General features: G+C 42.8%; 1 protein-coding gene across 8 annotated transcripts in view; it reads left to right on the top strand.

Moving 5' to 3' along the window:
• LOC139380074 (LIM domain 7a) overlaps nucleotides 1–13014 on the top strand; it is a 92979-nt gene that overhangs the window by 38710 nt on the left and 41255 nt on the right. For all 8 annotated transcript variants that reach the window (XM_071122540.1, XM_071122541.1, XM_071122538.1 and 5 more), the window contains exons 5-7: nucleotides 5487–5601; nucleotides 8410–8546; nucleotides 9945–10728. In XM_071122540.1, the coding sequence (XP_070978641.1) occupies nucleotides 5487–5601; nucleotides 8410–8546; nucleotides 9945–10728 (1036 nt within the window). The remainder of the gene's footprint in view (nucleotides 1–5486; nucleotides 5602–8409; nucleotides 8547–9944; nucleotides 10729–13014) is intronic.

Here is a 13014-nt window from a genome sequence, read left to right as displayed (position 1 = left end):
TTACCTTGTCAGCTCAGGGATTTGATCTGGCAACCTTTCAGTTATTGGTCCAATGCTCTAACCACTAGGCTACCTGCCGCCAAAATAATGCAGTAGGGGGAGTACGAGCGCTTCTCAAATGTAATATTTTATGCATTCTCCACACTCTCATCCTCACAAGAACATACTCAAGAGAACGTCCTTTGAGAATACACTCAGAGCATGAGAGAGTGGAGCACGGGAGTAAGCATATTGAGAAACACCCAGTGTCTCCTCTCAACAGCAGGTAACTTCACATTGACTTGGGCAGCAGGGAGCAGTATTAGCACAGTGGGGCGAAAAGGGGTTTGAACATGGGTAAGATCTACAATATATAAACTCAGCAAAAAAAGAAACGTCCCTTTTTCAGGACCCTTTCTTTCAAAGATAATTCGTAAAAATACAAATAACTTCACAGATCTTCCTTGTAAAGGGTTTAAACACTGTTTCCCATGCTTGTTCAATGAACCATAAACAGTTAATGAACAAGCACCAGAGGAACGGTCGTTAAGACACTAACAGCTTACAGACGGTATGCAATTAAGGTCACACTTATGAAAACTTAAAACAATAAAGAGGCCTTTCTACTGACTCTGAAAAACATCAAAAGAAAGATGCCCAGGGTCCCTGCTCATCTGCGTGAACGTGCCTTAGGCATGCTGCATGGAGGCATGAGGACTGCAGATGTGGCCAGATGTGCAATGTCCGTACTGTGAGACGCCTAAGACAGCGCTACAGGGAGACAGGACAGACAGCTGATCGTCCTCGCAGTGGCAGACCACGTGTAACAACACCTGCACAGGATCGGTACATCTGAACATCACACATGCGGGACAGGTACAAGATGGCAACAACAACTGCCAGAGTTACACCAGGAATGCACAATCCCTCCATCAGTGCTCAGACTGTCTGCAATAGGCTGAGAGAGGCTGGACTGAGGGCTTGTAGGCCTGTTGTAGGCAGGTCCTCACCAGATATCACTGGCAACAATGTTGCCTATGAGCACAAACCCACCGTCGCTGGACCAGACAGGACTGGCAAAAAGTGCACTTCACTGACGAGTCGCGGTTTTGTCTCACCAGGGGTGATGGTCAAATTTGCGTTTATCGTCGAGGGAATGACCGTTACACCGAGGCCTGTACTCTGGAGCGGGATCGATTTGTCATTGCAGGCAATCTCAATGCTGTGCGTTACAGGGAAGACATCCTCCTCCCTCATGTGGTACCCTTCCTGCAGACTCATCCTGACATGACCCTCCAGCATGACAATGCCACCAGCCATACTGCTCGTTCTGTGCGTGATTTCCTGCAATACAGGAATGTCAGTGTTCTGCCGTGGCAGCGAAGAGCCCGGATCTCAATCCCATTGAGCACGCCTGGGACCTGTTGGATCGGAGGGTGAGGGCTTGGGCCATTCCCTTCAAAAATGTCCGGGAACTTGCAGGTGCCTTGGTGGAAGAGTGGGGTAACATCTCACAGCAAGAACTGGCAAATCTGGTGCAGTCAATGAGGAGGAGATGCACTGCAGCTGGTGGCCACACCAGATACTGACTGTTACTTTTGATTTTGACCCCCTCCGTTGTTCAGTGACACATTATTCCATTCCTGTTAGTCATGTCTGTGGAACATGTTAAGTGTATGTCTCAGGTGTTGACTCTTGTTATGTTCATACAAATATTTACACATGTTAAGTTTGCTGAAAATAAACGCAGTTGACAGTGAGAGGACATTTCTTTTTTTTGCTGAGTTTCTAACTCAAGCTATTGACTCAAGCTAATCTCCCAGACGCACGTAACATAGGATGGCATCATGGCGTCTGTCAACAGACTGTGGGACAACTAACAAGGAACTTTGTTTCCGCGCAGATTTTTTCATCACTGATCATTTGGACATGATTTCGCAGGTGTTGCTCATCTGCCACCTCATCAGGAACATGCCCAGGCGTTGTAGGGAGGTCATACAGGCACGTGGAGGCCACACACTACTGAGACTCATTTAGACTTGTTTTAAGGACATTACATCAAAGTTGGATCAACCTGTAGTGTGGTTTTCCGCTTTAATTTTGAGTGTGACTCCAAATCCAGACCTCCATGGATTGATAAATTTGATTTCCATTGATCATTTTTGTGTGATTTTGTTGTCAGCACATTCAACTATGTAAAGAAAAAAGTATTTAATAAGAATATTTCATTCATTCAGATCTAGGATGTGTTATATTAGTGTTCCCTTTATTTTTTTGAGCAGTGTCTAATAAGAGTAAGAATAAAAAACAGAGTAGCAGCAGCATATGATGTGTGTGTGCGTGTGCGTGTGCGTATACAGTGAATGTGTGTGGGTTTTGTGTGAGAGTGTCCAGGATCCAGTTGCAGAGGTATTCAGTCCCAGGGTCCCTAGCTTGGTAATGAACTTGGAGGGGACTATGGTGCTGAACGCTGAGCTGTAGTCTATGAACAACCTTCTCACATTGACTACATGGCCAAAAGTATGTTTTGATCTTGGTTAGTGACTCTTTGTTAGTTCCCTCTTCTGTTTGAGCGACATTTAGTTTTTCTAGCTGAGGAATGTAACAGTACCATCCACATTAATGTAGAAGTGTTTAGAAATATATTCTGTTCTTATCTACAATAAAAGTTACTCAAATGACACAATATATTATTTACCATTAATATCTATTGGGCACAAAATCATCTGAAACAACCAAAACAAACACCAAATGCATCCAACAAGTTTGTAGAGTCACAAGCTTGATGTTTTCATTGCGTGCTAGGAATATGGTTCCAAATACTACATTTTTGACTACTTTAATTGACAAGTGAATTTGTCCCAATACTTTTGGTCCCCTAAAATAGGGGGACTATGTACAAAAAGTGATGTTATTTCTAAACAGTTCAGCTGATATGGATGACAATACCGTCAAATTGAAGTTAGACAGTCTGAACTTTAACCTCGTAGTCATTGCATCATTTCAAATTGAAAGTGCTAGAGTACAGAGCCAAAACAACAACAACATTTTCACTGTCTTTTTGTCTACTTTTGGAGCTCCACTGTAGTTATTTCCACTCTTGTTCAGGTGGGAGAGGGCAGTGTGAAGTGCAATTAAGATTGCATCATCTGTGGATCTGTTGGGGCGAATTGGAGTGGGTCCAGGGTGCCTGGGATGGTGATGTGTGTCATGACCAGCCTTCCAAAGCACTTCATAATTACAGATGTGAGTGCTACAGGTCGGGAGTCATTTAGGCAGGTTTCCTTGGAGTTCATGGGAACAGGGACAATGGTGGTCAGCTTGAAACATGTTGGGATTACTGACTGGGACAAGGAGAGATTTAAAATGTGTCTGAGGCATCTGGATGTATTTCCCTCATGTTAAACTCCTGTAGAGTTTTCAGTTACACACACACACACACACACCTACCTACCTACCTACCTACCTACCTACCTACCTACCTACCTACCTACCAACCAACCAACCAACCAACCAACCAACCAACCAACCAACCAACCAACCAAGTCAAAGGAAGGGGATACTTTAGCTGTGATACAAAGCCACCTTCAACAAAAAGGAAACCAAAACCCCAGGAGAAAGTAGAGTGGCACTAGCCATCCCTTAACACAGGTTACTTTACCACCAATCCTAACATTAACCATTAGAGTGAGAGAAGAACACCAGACAGTGGTTAGGAATCATTTTAACTCTACTTACTCCCCGAATAGGGAAAAGAAGTCTGGCCCAAATGTGACATTTTTGTCTGTGTGGTTCTCTTCTCTGGTTCTCCTAGACTGCTCCAAAAGCGCGCCGTTGCTAACGACGGGTGAGTTGACTATGTCTGTTCCAAGGAATGTGGCATGGTCGCTTACTCTCCGCTTTTGCCTTTGTGTTGCTGCTCTCGTTTACTAGCGCCCTCACTCGCTGGCTGACTGCTATACGCTGACACTGACACATTGCTGGGGATTGAGTGATGTAGGGCCAAGCCAAGGGGGGTGGGACACAGCAAGCTCCACAAATCTCTATTGACAAAGCAACAAAGTGGAGTGAGAGGATTGTACACACAATACCAATATGCTGTCATCCAATCAAACATACTGTGTATTGTGTACAGCTAAGAGTTATAATTGTTGAAGCACAGGTTGTAGACTACCGTAATAGGTTGGTTTTGTGTAACAGAAAGATATATTTATAGCATTATGATTCAGAAGTTTACAGGTAAGTCAAACAGAGTGAATGTTTTTGGCCAAGTCAACTTCGAAAGCTTTTTTTGTATGAAAGGGATGGCTGAGATATACAGCTTGTTTTTTCTAACCTCATACCGCATTAGCTTGTGTTTTCTAACCCCTTAGCCTAAAACTGCATTAGCTTGTGTTTTCTAACCCCTTAGCCTAAAACCGCATTAGCTTGTGTTTTCTAACCTATTAGCCTAAAACTGAATTAGCTTGTGTTTTCTAACCCATTAGCCTAAAACTGAATTAGCTTGTGTTTTCTAACCCATTAGCCTAAAACTGAATTAGCTTGTGTTTTCTAACCCCTTAGCCTAAAACCGCATTAGCTTGTGTTTTCTAACCCATTAGCCTAAAACTGCATTAGCTTGTGTTTTTTAACCGATTAGCCTAAAATCGCATTAGCTTGTGTTTTCTAACCCATTAGCCTAAAACTGCATTAGCTTGTGTTTTCTAACCCCTTAGCCTAAAACCGCATTAGCTTGTGTTTTCTAACCCATTAGCCTAAAACCGCATTAGCTTGTTTTTTCTAACCCATTAGCCTAAAACCACATTAGCTTGTGTTTTCTAACCCATTAGCCTAAAACCGCATTAGCTTGTGTTTTCTAACCCATTAGCCTAAAACTGCATTAGCTTGTGTTTTCTAACCCATTAGCCTAAAACTGCATTAGCTTGTGTTTTCTAACCCATTAGCCTAAAACCGCATTAGCTTGTGTTTTGTGACTCAACTGTTGTTTATATGTTTGCTTACTAATACATGTTACGTGTACTAATACAACATACGTGTTGTTTGTGATAATTTAGTCTTATTATTAATGAATGTTGAACCTTGAAATGGTGTTGTTTTACTGTGTACTTACAATAAAAAAAACATTGTTTAAAAGTATGTTGCAGTTGAAAATCACAGTTAATTTAATTGAGATTTAGTTTAACAAACCATTGTTGCTACACATTTTGAGCACATTTCTGATTGGTATGTCCTATTGACATCATTGCATGATTCGCACAGTAGTCTGTTACGTAGGCAGATACACAATTATTGGTGAGCATCACTATAGCTCATGTTAGTGTGAAGGAATGCAAGTGTCCCAGCATTCTGGGATTGGAGTGGATTTGATGCATACATTTATAGCCTACTTTATGACTAACATCAGTCTTGTGCACAGTAGGTTTATGCTCCTCGCTGGTGGTCCAATGCCTGTAACTGAGTTGACACTGAACCCAAACCTTTAAACCCTCTTCCCTGGCGGTGTGTAGGAGCAAATCAATGACAGACCTTGCAGTGGACCAGGCAGCACTGAAGCAGGTATGCTACGAGGAACTACAGAAGATCAGAGAGCAAGTCAAGGAGAACGAGGACCAATGGCAGGATGTGAGTGTATATATATACCTGCAACCACCACACACCTGGGCTGTGTTCAGTAGGCATAATGTAACAAAATGTTTTGTAATGCTAAATAAAAATGTGTGTTTATTATTGGATTAGGAAATCCTGGGGTGTATTCACTAGGAACCAAACAGGATGAAACTGGGAGGGACCTACTTTATTTGTCCAATAGAAACTCTTGTTTTGGTTACAATACGTTTTCCCTTGCAAAGCGTTTTTCGACAGTGTACACTCATGAATTCACCCCTGCTAGTCCCTCCCTGTGTTAGCCCTTTGGTTAGGTTTGGTGCCAAATGAACCCTGTATGCCCCACATGTCCGCTCACCACTAGGGGTCCCCAATTTACCAGGGGTCGCACACATTCACCCCAAAAGACTGCTGTTACACTTGACTTAAACCCTCCCTAATATAATAATCAAGACATAACGAATTGATGAGCTAGGCCTGTTTAATCATCACCAATTGTAGTGTTTTCAATCATGTCAATATATAGGCCATGGTTATTGTGTCCTTGTCTGAAATTAGTACACAAGTCAAAGCCATCCCACCTGTCAACAAGTAGCAACATATGATAGATAAGTCTAGTAAGTATTTGATATGGGGAGAATGGAAATCTGAAGAGAACATCTATTTTGGCCCAGTGTGGTGAAAGGAGAATGTTTTTTGTAAAAGTGGAGAGAGCGAGAGGGAGCTCAGGAGAAGACAAACAATTGTTTAAACATCACTGCCCTCGTTAAATGTATTCATTGAAGGAGGCACAGCTGAGATTGTGTATTAATGATCAGCACATAATACCTCATCCTACTTTTAGATCTATATTTCCTCATTTGAGGCCTGCAGTGGCAACTAAACGCTTATAACACCAAGACAATATTCTGGGAAAGATGACCAATCTTTCAAGGTCATTCCAGAATGTTCCACCGTGTCTAACTAAATTCATGTAATTATTCTACAAACTCCTACTACATGCAGTATATGAGTGCATGTTATTGGTAAAGAAATCATTCTTACACCTACTCATTTAAGGGTTTGTATTTTCTACATTGTAGAATAAAAGTGAAGAGTTCAAAACTATGAAATAGCACATAAATCATGTAGTAACCAAAAAAGTATAAAATTATATTTTATATTTGAGATTCTTCAAATAGCCACCATTTTGCCTTTGACACCTTTGCACACTCTTGGTATTCTCTCAACCATCTTCATGAGGTAGTCACCTGGAATGCCTTTCAATTAACAGGTGTGCATTTTTAAGTAAATTTGTGGAATTTCTTTCCTTTCTCAATGCATTTGAGCAATCAGTTGTGATGTGACAAGGTAGCAGTGGTATACAGAAGATATCCCTGTTTAGTAAAAGACCAAGTCCATATTATGGCAAGAACAGCTCAAATAAGCAAAGAGAAACGACAGTCCATCATTACTTTAAGACATGAAGGTCAGTCAATCCGGAAAATGGCAAGAACTTTCAAAGTTTCTTCAAGTGCGGTCGCAAAAACCATCAAGCACTATGATGAAACTGGCTCTCATGAGGATCGACAGAGGAAAGGAAGACCCAGAGTTACCTCTTCGGAGGTTATTAGAGTTACCAGCCCAAATAAATGCTTCACAGTTCAAGTAACAGACACATCTCAACATCAACTGTTCAGAGGAGACTCTGAATCAGGCCTTCATGGTTGAATGGCTGAAAAGAAACCACTACTAAAGGACACCAATAAGAAGAAGAGACTTGCTTGGGCCAAGAAACACGAGCAATAGGCATTAGACCAGTGGAAATTTGTCCTTTGGTCTGGAGTCCAAATTGGAGATTTTTGGTTCCAACCCATGTGTCTTTGTGAGACACGGTGTGGGTTAACGGATGATCTCTTCATATGTATTTCCCACCATAAAGCATGGAGGAGGAGGTTTTATGGTGTGGGGGTGCTTTGTTTGTGACACTGTCTGTGATTTATTTAGAATTCACACTTAACCATCATGGCTACCACAGCATTCTGCAGCGATATGCCATCCCATCTGGTTTTCCCTTAGTGGGACTATCATTTGTTTTTCAACAGAACAATGATCCAACACACCTCCAGGCTGTGTAAGGGCTATTTTGCAAAGAAGGATGGAGTGCGACATCAAATGACCTGGCCTCCACAATCCCCCAACCTCAACCCAATTGAGATGGTTTAGGACGAGTCAGACTGTAGAGGTGAAGGAAAAGCAGCCAACAAGTGCTCAGCATATGTGGAAACTCCTTCAAGACTGTTGGAAAAGCATTCCAGGTGAAGCTGGTTGAGAGAATGCCAAGAGTGTGCAAAGCTGTCAAGGCAAAGGGTGGCTATTTCAAGAATCTAAAATATAAAATATATTTTGATTTGTTTAACACTTTTTTGGTTACTACATGATTCCATATGTGTGTTATTTCATAGTTTTGATGTCTTCACTATTATTCTACAATGTAGAAAATAGTAAAAAATAAAGAGAAACCCTTGAATGAGTAGGTTTCCTAAAAACTTTTGACCTGTAGTGTATGTCTATCAGTGGCGTGATAACATGGTGTCTTAACACAGCATTTAGGTCACACACGGGCCCCAATACACAGGGGACCAGAGGCAGGAGGAGCTAAACTCACACAAATAGGACACTTTCTCAGAATTTAGTCCTTTCTCTTTCTCTCGCTCTATAATCTGCAGCTAACCACGTTTACACTAGCCTTCCTGGCCATCCGTTAGAGGATTTAACTGTGTCACATGGGCTTTTCCAAGATGAACGTTTCTAAACTGGTCTCTAGCATGCATTTAATCTCCACAGGACCTCACCAAGTGGAAGAACCGTCGCAAGAGCGTCAACTCTGATATTGTGAAGAAGAAAGAGGAGAGGGAGCAGATTGAGCAGACCACAGAGAGCAGCGGAGGAGGGAGCGGTGGTTTCCTGAGGTCCAACCGGAGGTAAGAGTGACACCTGAGGATAGGTAGACACCAGGGTCAATTCGTTCATTAGGGCACTCAATGTAAAAAACCTACGGAAAACAAATGAGTGTTTCTTACTGGACGTGTTGAGTTGATCCCTCCATGTTCAGGCAGTCCCTCCCTGTTCTTCCATTTGGTGCATTATGAACATGACAGTGGGGACAGGTCGATACCAGGTTGAATACATACAGGTCTGGACATGAAACAGTTCCTTTTTTTAAATCCATGTGCTGCAGGAAACTACATTGTTAATGTGACAAAACTGTCTGGCAAGGTGATGCCAATTACCACGTTGATTAGCAATCATCTAACAATAACCTATGTAATTAAAGGTGGCAGATAGCCTAGTGGTTAAGAGCATTGGGCCAGCAACTGAAAAGTCACTGGTTCACAATCCTCAAGGTGTTAATGAAATATGTCCTTGACGGTGCAGTTTTGGTTTGCCTGGTACAAGGGCAAACTCCAAGCCAAAATCAAGCACAACTTGAATACTTTCAAGGATTTGACATGTATTTGACCCTGCTCTAGTACAGTACCTATTAGGTTTACTATACTGAGGAAAGGGCACACACTACAAATGGCAAGGTGCAGATTGACTGAATGTAAGAAGGAATCCTCACAATGACTGAAAAATATGCTGCTAGAGTAGACACCCTCAAGGACAAATCCTGCCTGTTTATAGTTACTATGCTCTCTTTATTCTTTTAACACACAGATACCAAATTACATTTGGACTAGCCATGCTCCTACAAGGAACACGTCCTTCCATTTTTACAGACAATCAGAAACATAATTCATTGGTTGTAGATGTTTAACTACGTTTGAAGTATTTTGTCATCATAATTCTCATCAGTATTTTTAGACGTGCGTTTTCACTCTCACTCAAAACTGTCCTCTTACTGTATATGTACTGATTGCACCAACAAACATGTGTCGATGAAAATGCAGGCACAGATACAGGACCATACAAAGTTTTGTGTTGTACACAGACTTTTGTGGAGACTTTTGCCCTGAGAGACTGTTAGTCAGTAATTGTCTCTCTGCTAAGTGTGAAAGTGTAGTATAATCGTGGCTTTAATCCTACCCCCTCTTTGTTTTATTTTGCCCTGTGTCCCTTTCAACCTTCATCCACCTTTCACTTTTCACCTATTTTTTTACCCATCCTCGCTTCCTCGCTCTCGCTCTCGCTCTCTCTCTCTCTCTCTCTCACTATCTCTCTCTCTCTCTCTCTCTCTGTCTCACTCTCTCTCTCACACATTATACCTCGTAATCCCTTTCCCCTCTCTCCCCTTCTCCTCTCTCTCCCTCCCTCTCTTCCCTCTCTCCTTCACTGTCCTCCCTTTTTCCTCCATCCCTCTCTCTCTTCCATTCCCACAGCTCCATCGGCAGTCGTCTCAACTCCCTCGCCGCCCTGGACCAGGACGTGTTTGAAGACTCCGCTCCGGTCCTCCAAACCCGTACCCTCCCCCCCAGGAGCTACACCATCGACAATCCATACACCCCCGTTGAGCGCCCCAGTCCCACACCCCCCTCCGTGCCCCACCCGAGAGAGGAGAACCCCGCCCCCACCACGGCAACCGACAGGGCCTACTCACCCTCCAGGGGTGACATGAGCAACAGTAGTGACCGTCCCTCCGGTTCAGGTAGCGACATCACAAACAACACTACCACCATCGGTCGTACCTCCAACTACAACCGCTACGTTCCGACACCCTCGGAGAGAGCCCCGACCCCCTCGGAGAGAGCCCCGACCCCCTCGGAGAGAGCCCCGACCCCCTCGGAGAGAGGCCCGACCCCCTCGGAGAGAGCCCCAAGCCCGGCCTTGCGGTACACCAGCGCAGCCAAGATGGAGGAGACCTCCAGCACCACCACCACCCCCAGCTTCCTCCCAAAACTACCCGAGCCCAGGCGCCCGTGGTCAGGCAAGGTGGCTGAAGAAGTGACCACTTCCACTGATGGTGGTTCTCTGTACAAACTACAGCCACTGTACAACTCGGTGGCAATGGAGCAAAAGCCTGTGCCTCCCAGTGTGTCTCGGGTTTCTGCCTCTCTCCCCAGGAGCTACATGAAATCGGATAGTGCTCGCCTCACCTCTGTCATCACGCCACGGCCCTTCGGGAGCCAGTCCACCTGCGTCGCATCGCTGCCACGCGCCTACACCGTGAGTACTGTAGTATACTGTAATATTACCACACCTTCCAGTTTTGTCTGTGTGTGTAGTTGTTTGTTACATCAGGACTGCTCTCTGCAGAAATAGCTTTTTAGGACATCTAGACAAGAGGAGTTGGGTGATATACTTCAATGGCTGTGTACTGGGTCATGTTCATTAGGACACGCAACATAAAACAAATGTTGCAACAAAAAACAAAAATGTCAGTTTCTTATTAGAGTCCAGATAATCGTTCCCTGTTTGTCTGTTTTCCTCCATTTGGTGCATAATGAACATGACCTAAGACTGTAAGAAAGTTGTGTTGTTTGTTGCATTGTGGTCTATTTCCAATGTAGTAGTTGCTCACACCAACTAGCCTGATCTGTGTACCTTAGGGGAGTAACAGTTCACCAAACCCACGGTTCGGTACGTTTTGCGGTTTTGGGGTCACGGTTCAGTTTTGGTACACTTTAAAATTAACTGCCATTCACAATGTTCCTTGCATTGTCTTTTGTGACCGGATTGTTATGTTGGGCCTCACAGGTATCCACTCTGATGCTGCATTTGTAACCATGTGGGAGGGCGGAATTGACCAGTTGTGAAGTCTTAAATACCAGTCGGATGCATTCATGTTATTTGAACTCGTTGAGAAAAGCAGATTGATTAATGGCCAACAAGCTGTGTCAACCACAAACTAAACGTACAGCTATCAGGCTTGTAAACAAATGATAGAATGTAAAAAAACACATTAACACTACAACTGCTAAAGCAGGCATTTTGACTGCTCAGGAATGTAAAAAAACACATTAACACCACAACTGCTAAAGCAGGCATTTTGACTGCTCGGGAATGTAAAAAAACACATTAACACTACAACTGCTAAAGCAGGCATTTAGACTGCTCGGGAATGTAAAAAACACATTAACACTACAACTGCTAAAGCAGGCATTTTGACTGCTCTGGAATGTAAAAAAACACATTAACACCACAACTGCTAAAGCAGGCATTTTGACTGCTCGGGAATGTAAAAAAACACATTAACACCACAACTGCTAAAGCAGGCATTTTGACTGCTCGGGAATGTAAAAAACACATTAACACTACAACTGCTAAAGCAGGCATTTTGACTGCTCGGGAATGTAAAAAAACACATTAACACCACAACTGCTAAAGCAGGCATTTTGACTGCTCGGGAATGTAAAAAACACATTAACACTACAACTGCTAAAGCAGGCATTTAGACTGCTCAGGAATGTAAAAAAACACATTAACACTACAACTGCTAAAGCAGGCATTTTGACTGCTCGGGAATGTAAAAAAAACCACATTAACACCACAACTGCTAAAGCAGGCATTTTGACTGCTCGGGAATGTAAAAAACACATTAACACCACAACTGCTAAAGCAGGCATTTTGACTGCTCTGGAATGTAAAAAAACACATTAACACTACAACTGCTAAAGCAGGCATTTTGACTGCTCGGGAATGTAAAAAACACATTAACACCACAACTGCTAAAGCAGGCATTTTGACTGCTCGGGAATGTAAAAAAAGACATTAACACCACAACTGCTAAAGCAGGCATTTTGACTGCTCGGGAATGTAAAAAAACACATTAACACCACAACTGCTAAAGCAGGCATTTTGACTGCTCGGGAATGTAAAAAAACACATTAACACCACAACTGCTAAAGCAGGCATTTTGACTGCTCTGGAATGTAAAAAAACACATTAACACCACAACTGCTAAAGCAGGCATTTTGACTGCTCGGGAATGTAAAAAAACACATTAACACCACAACTGCTAAAGCAGGCATTTTGACTGCTCGGGAATGTAAAAAACACATTAACACTACAACTGCTAAAGCAGGCATTTTGACTGCTCGGGAATGTAAAAAAACACATTAACACCACAACTGCTAAAGCAGGCATTTTGACTGCTCAGGAATGTAAAAAAACACATTAACACCACAACTGCTAAAGCAGGCATTTTGACTGCTCGGGAATGTAAAAAAACACATTAACACCACAACTGCTAAAGCAGGCATTTTGACTGCTCGGGAATGTAAAAAAACACATTAACACCACAACTGCTAAAGCAGGCATTTTGACTGCTCGGGAATGTAAAAAAACACATTAACACCACAACTGCTAAAGCAGGCATTTTGACTGCTCTGGAATGTAAAAAAACACATTAACACCACAACTGCTAAAGCAGGCATTTTGACTGCTCAGGAATGTAAAAAAACACATTAACACCACAACTGCTAAAGCAGGCATTTTGACTGCTCGGGAATG

Source organism: Oncorhynchus clarkii, chromosome 22, assembly GCF_045791955.1.
Source record: "Oncorhynchus clarkii lewisi isolate Uvic-CL-2024 chromosome 22, UVic_Ocla_1.0, whole genome shotgun sequence".
NCBI classification, from domain to species: Eukaryota; Metazoa; Chordata; class Actinopteri; order Salmoniformes; family Salmonidae; genus Oncorhynchus; species Oncorhynchus clarkii.
This window is presented reverse-complemented; position numbering and strand designations above follow the sequence as displayed.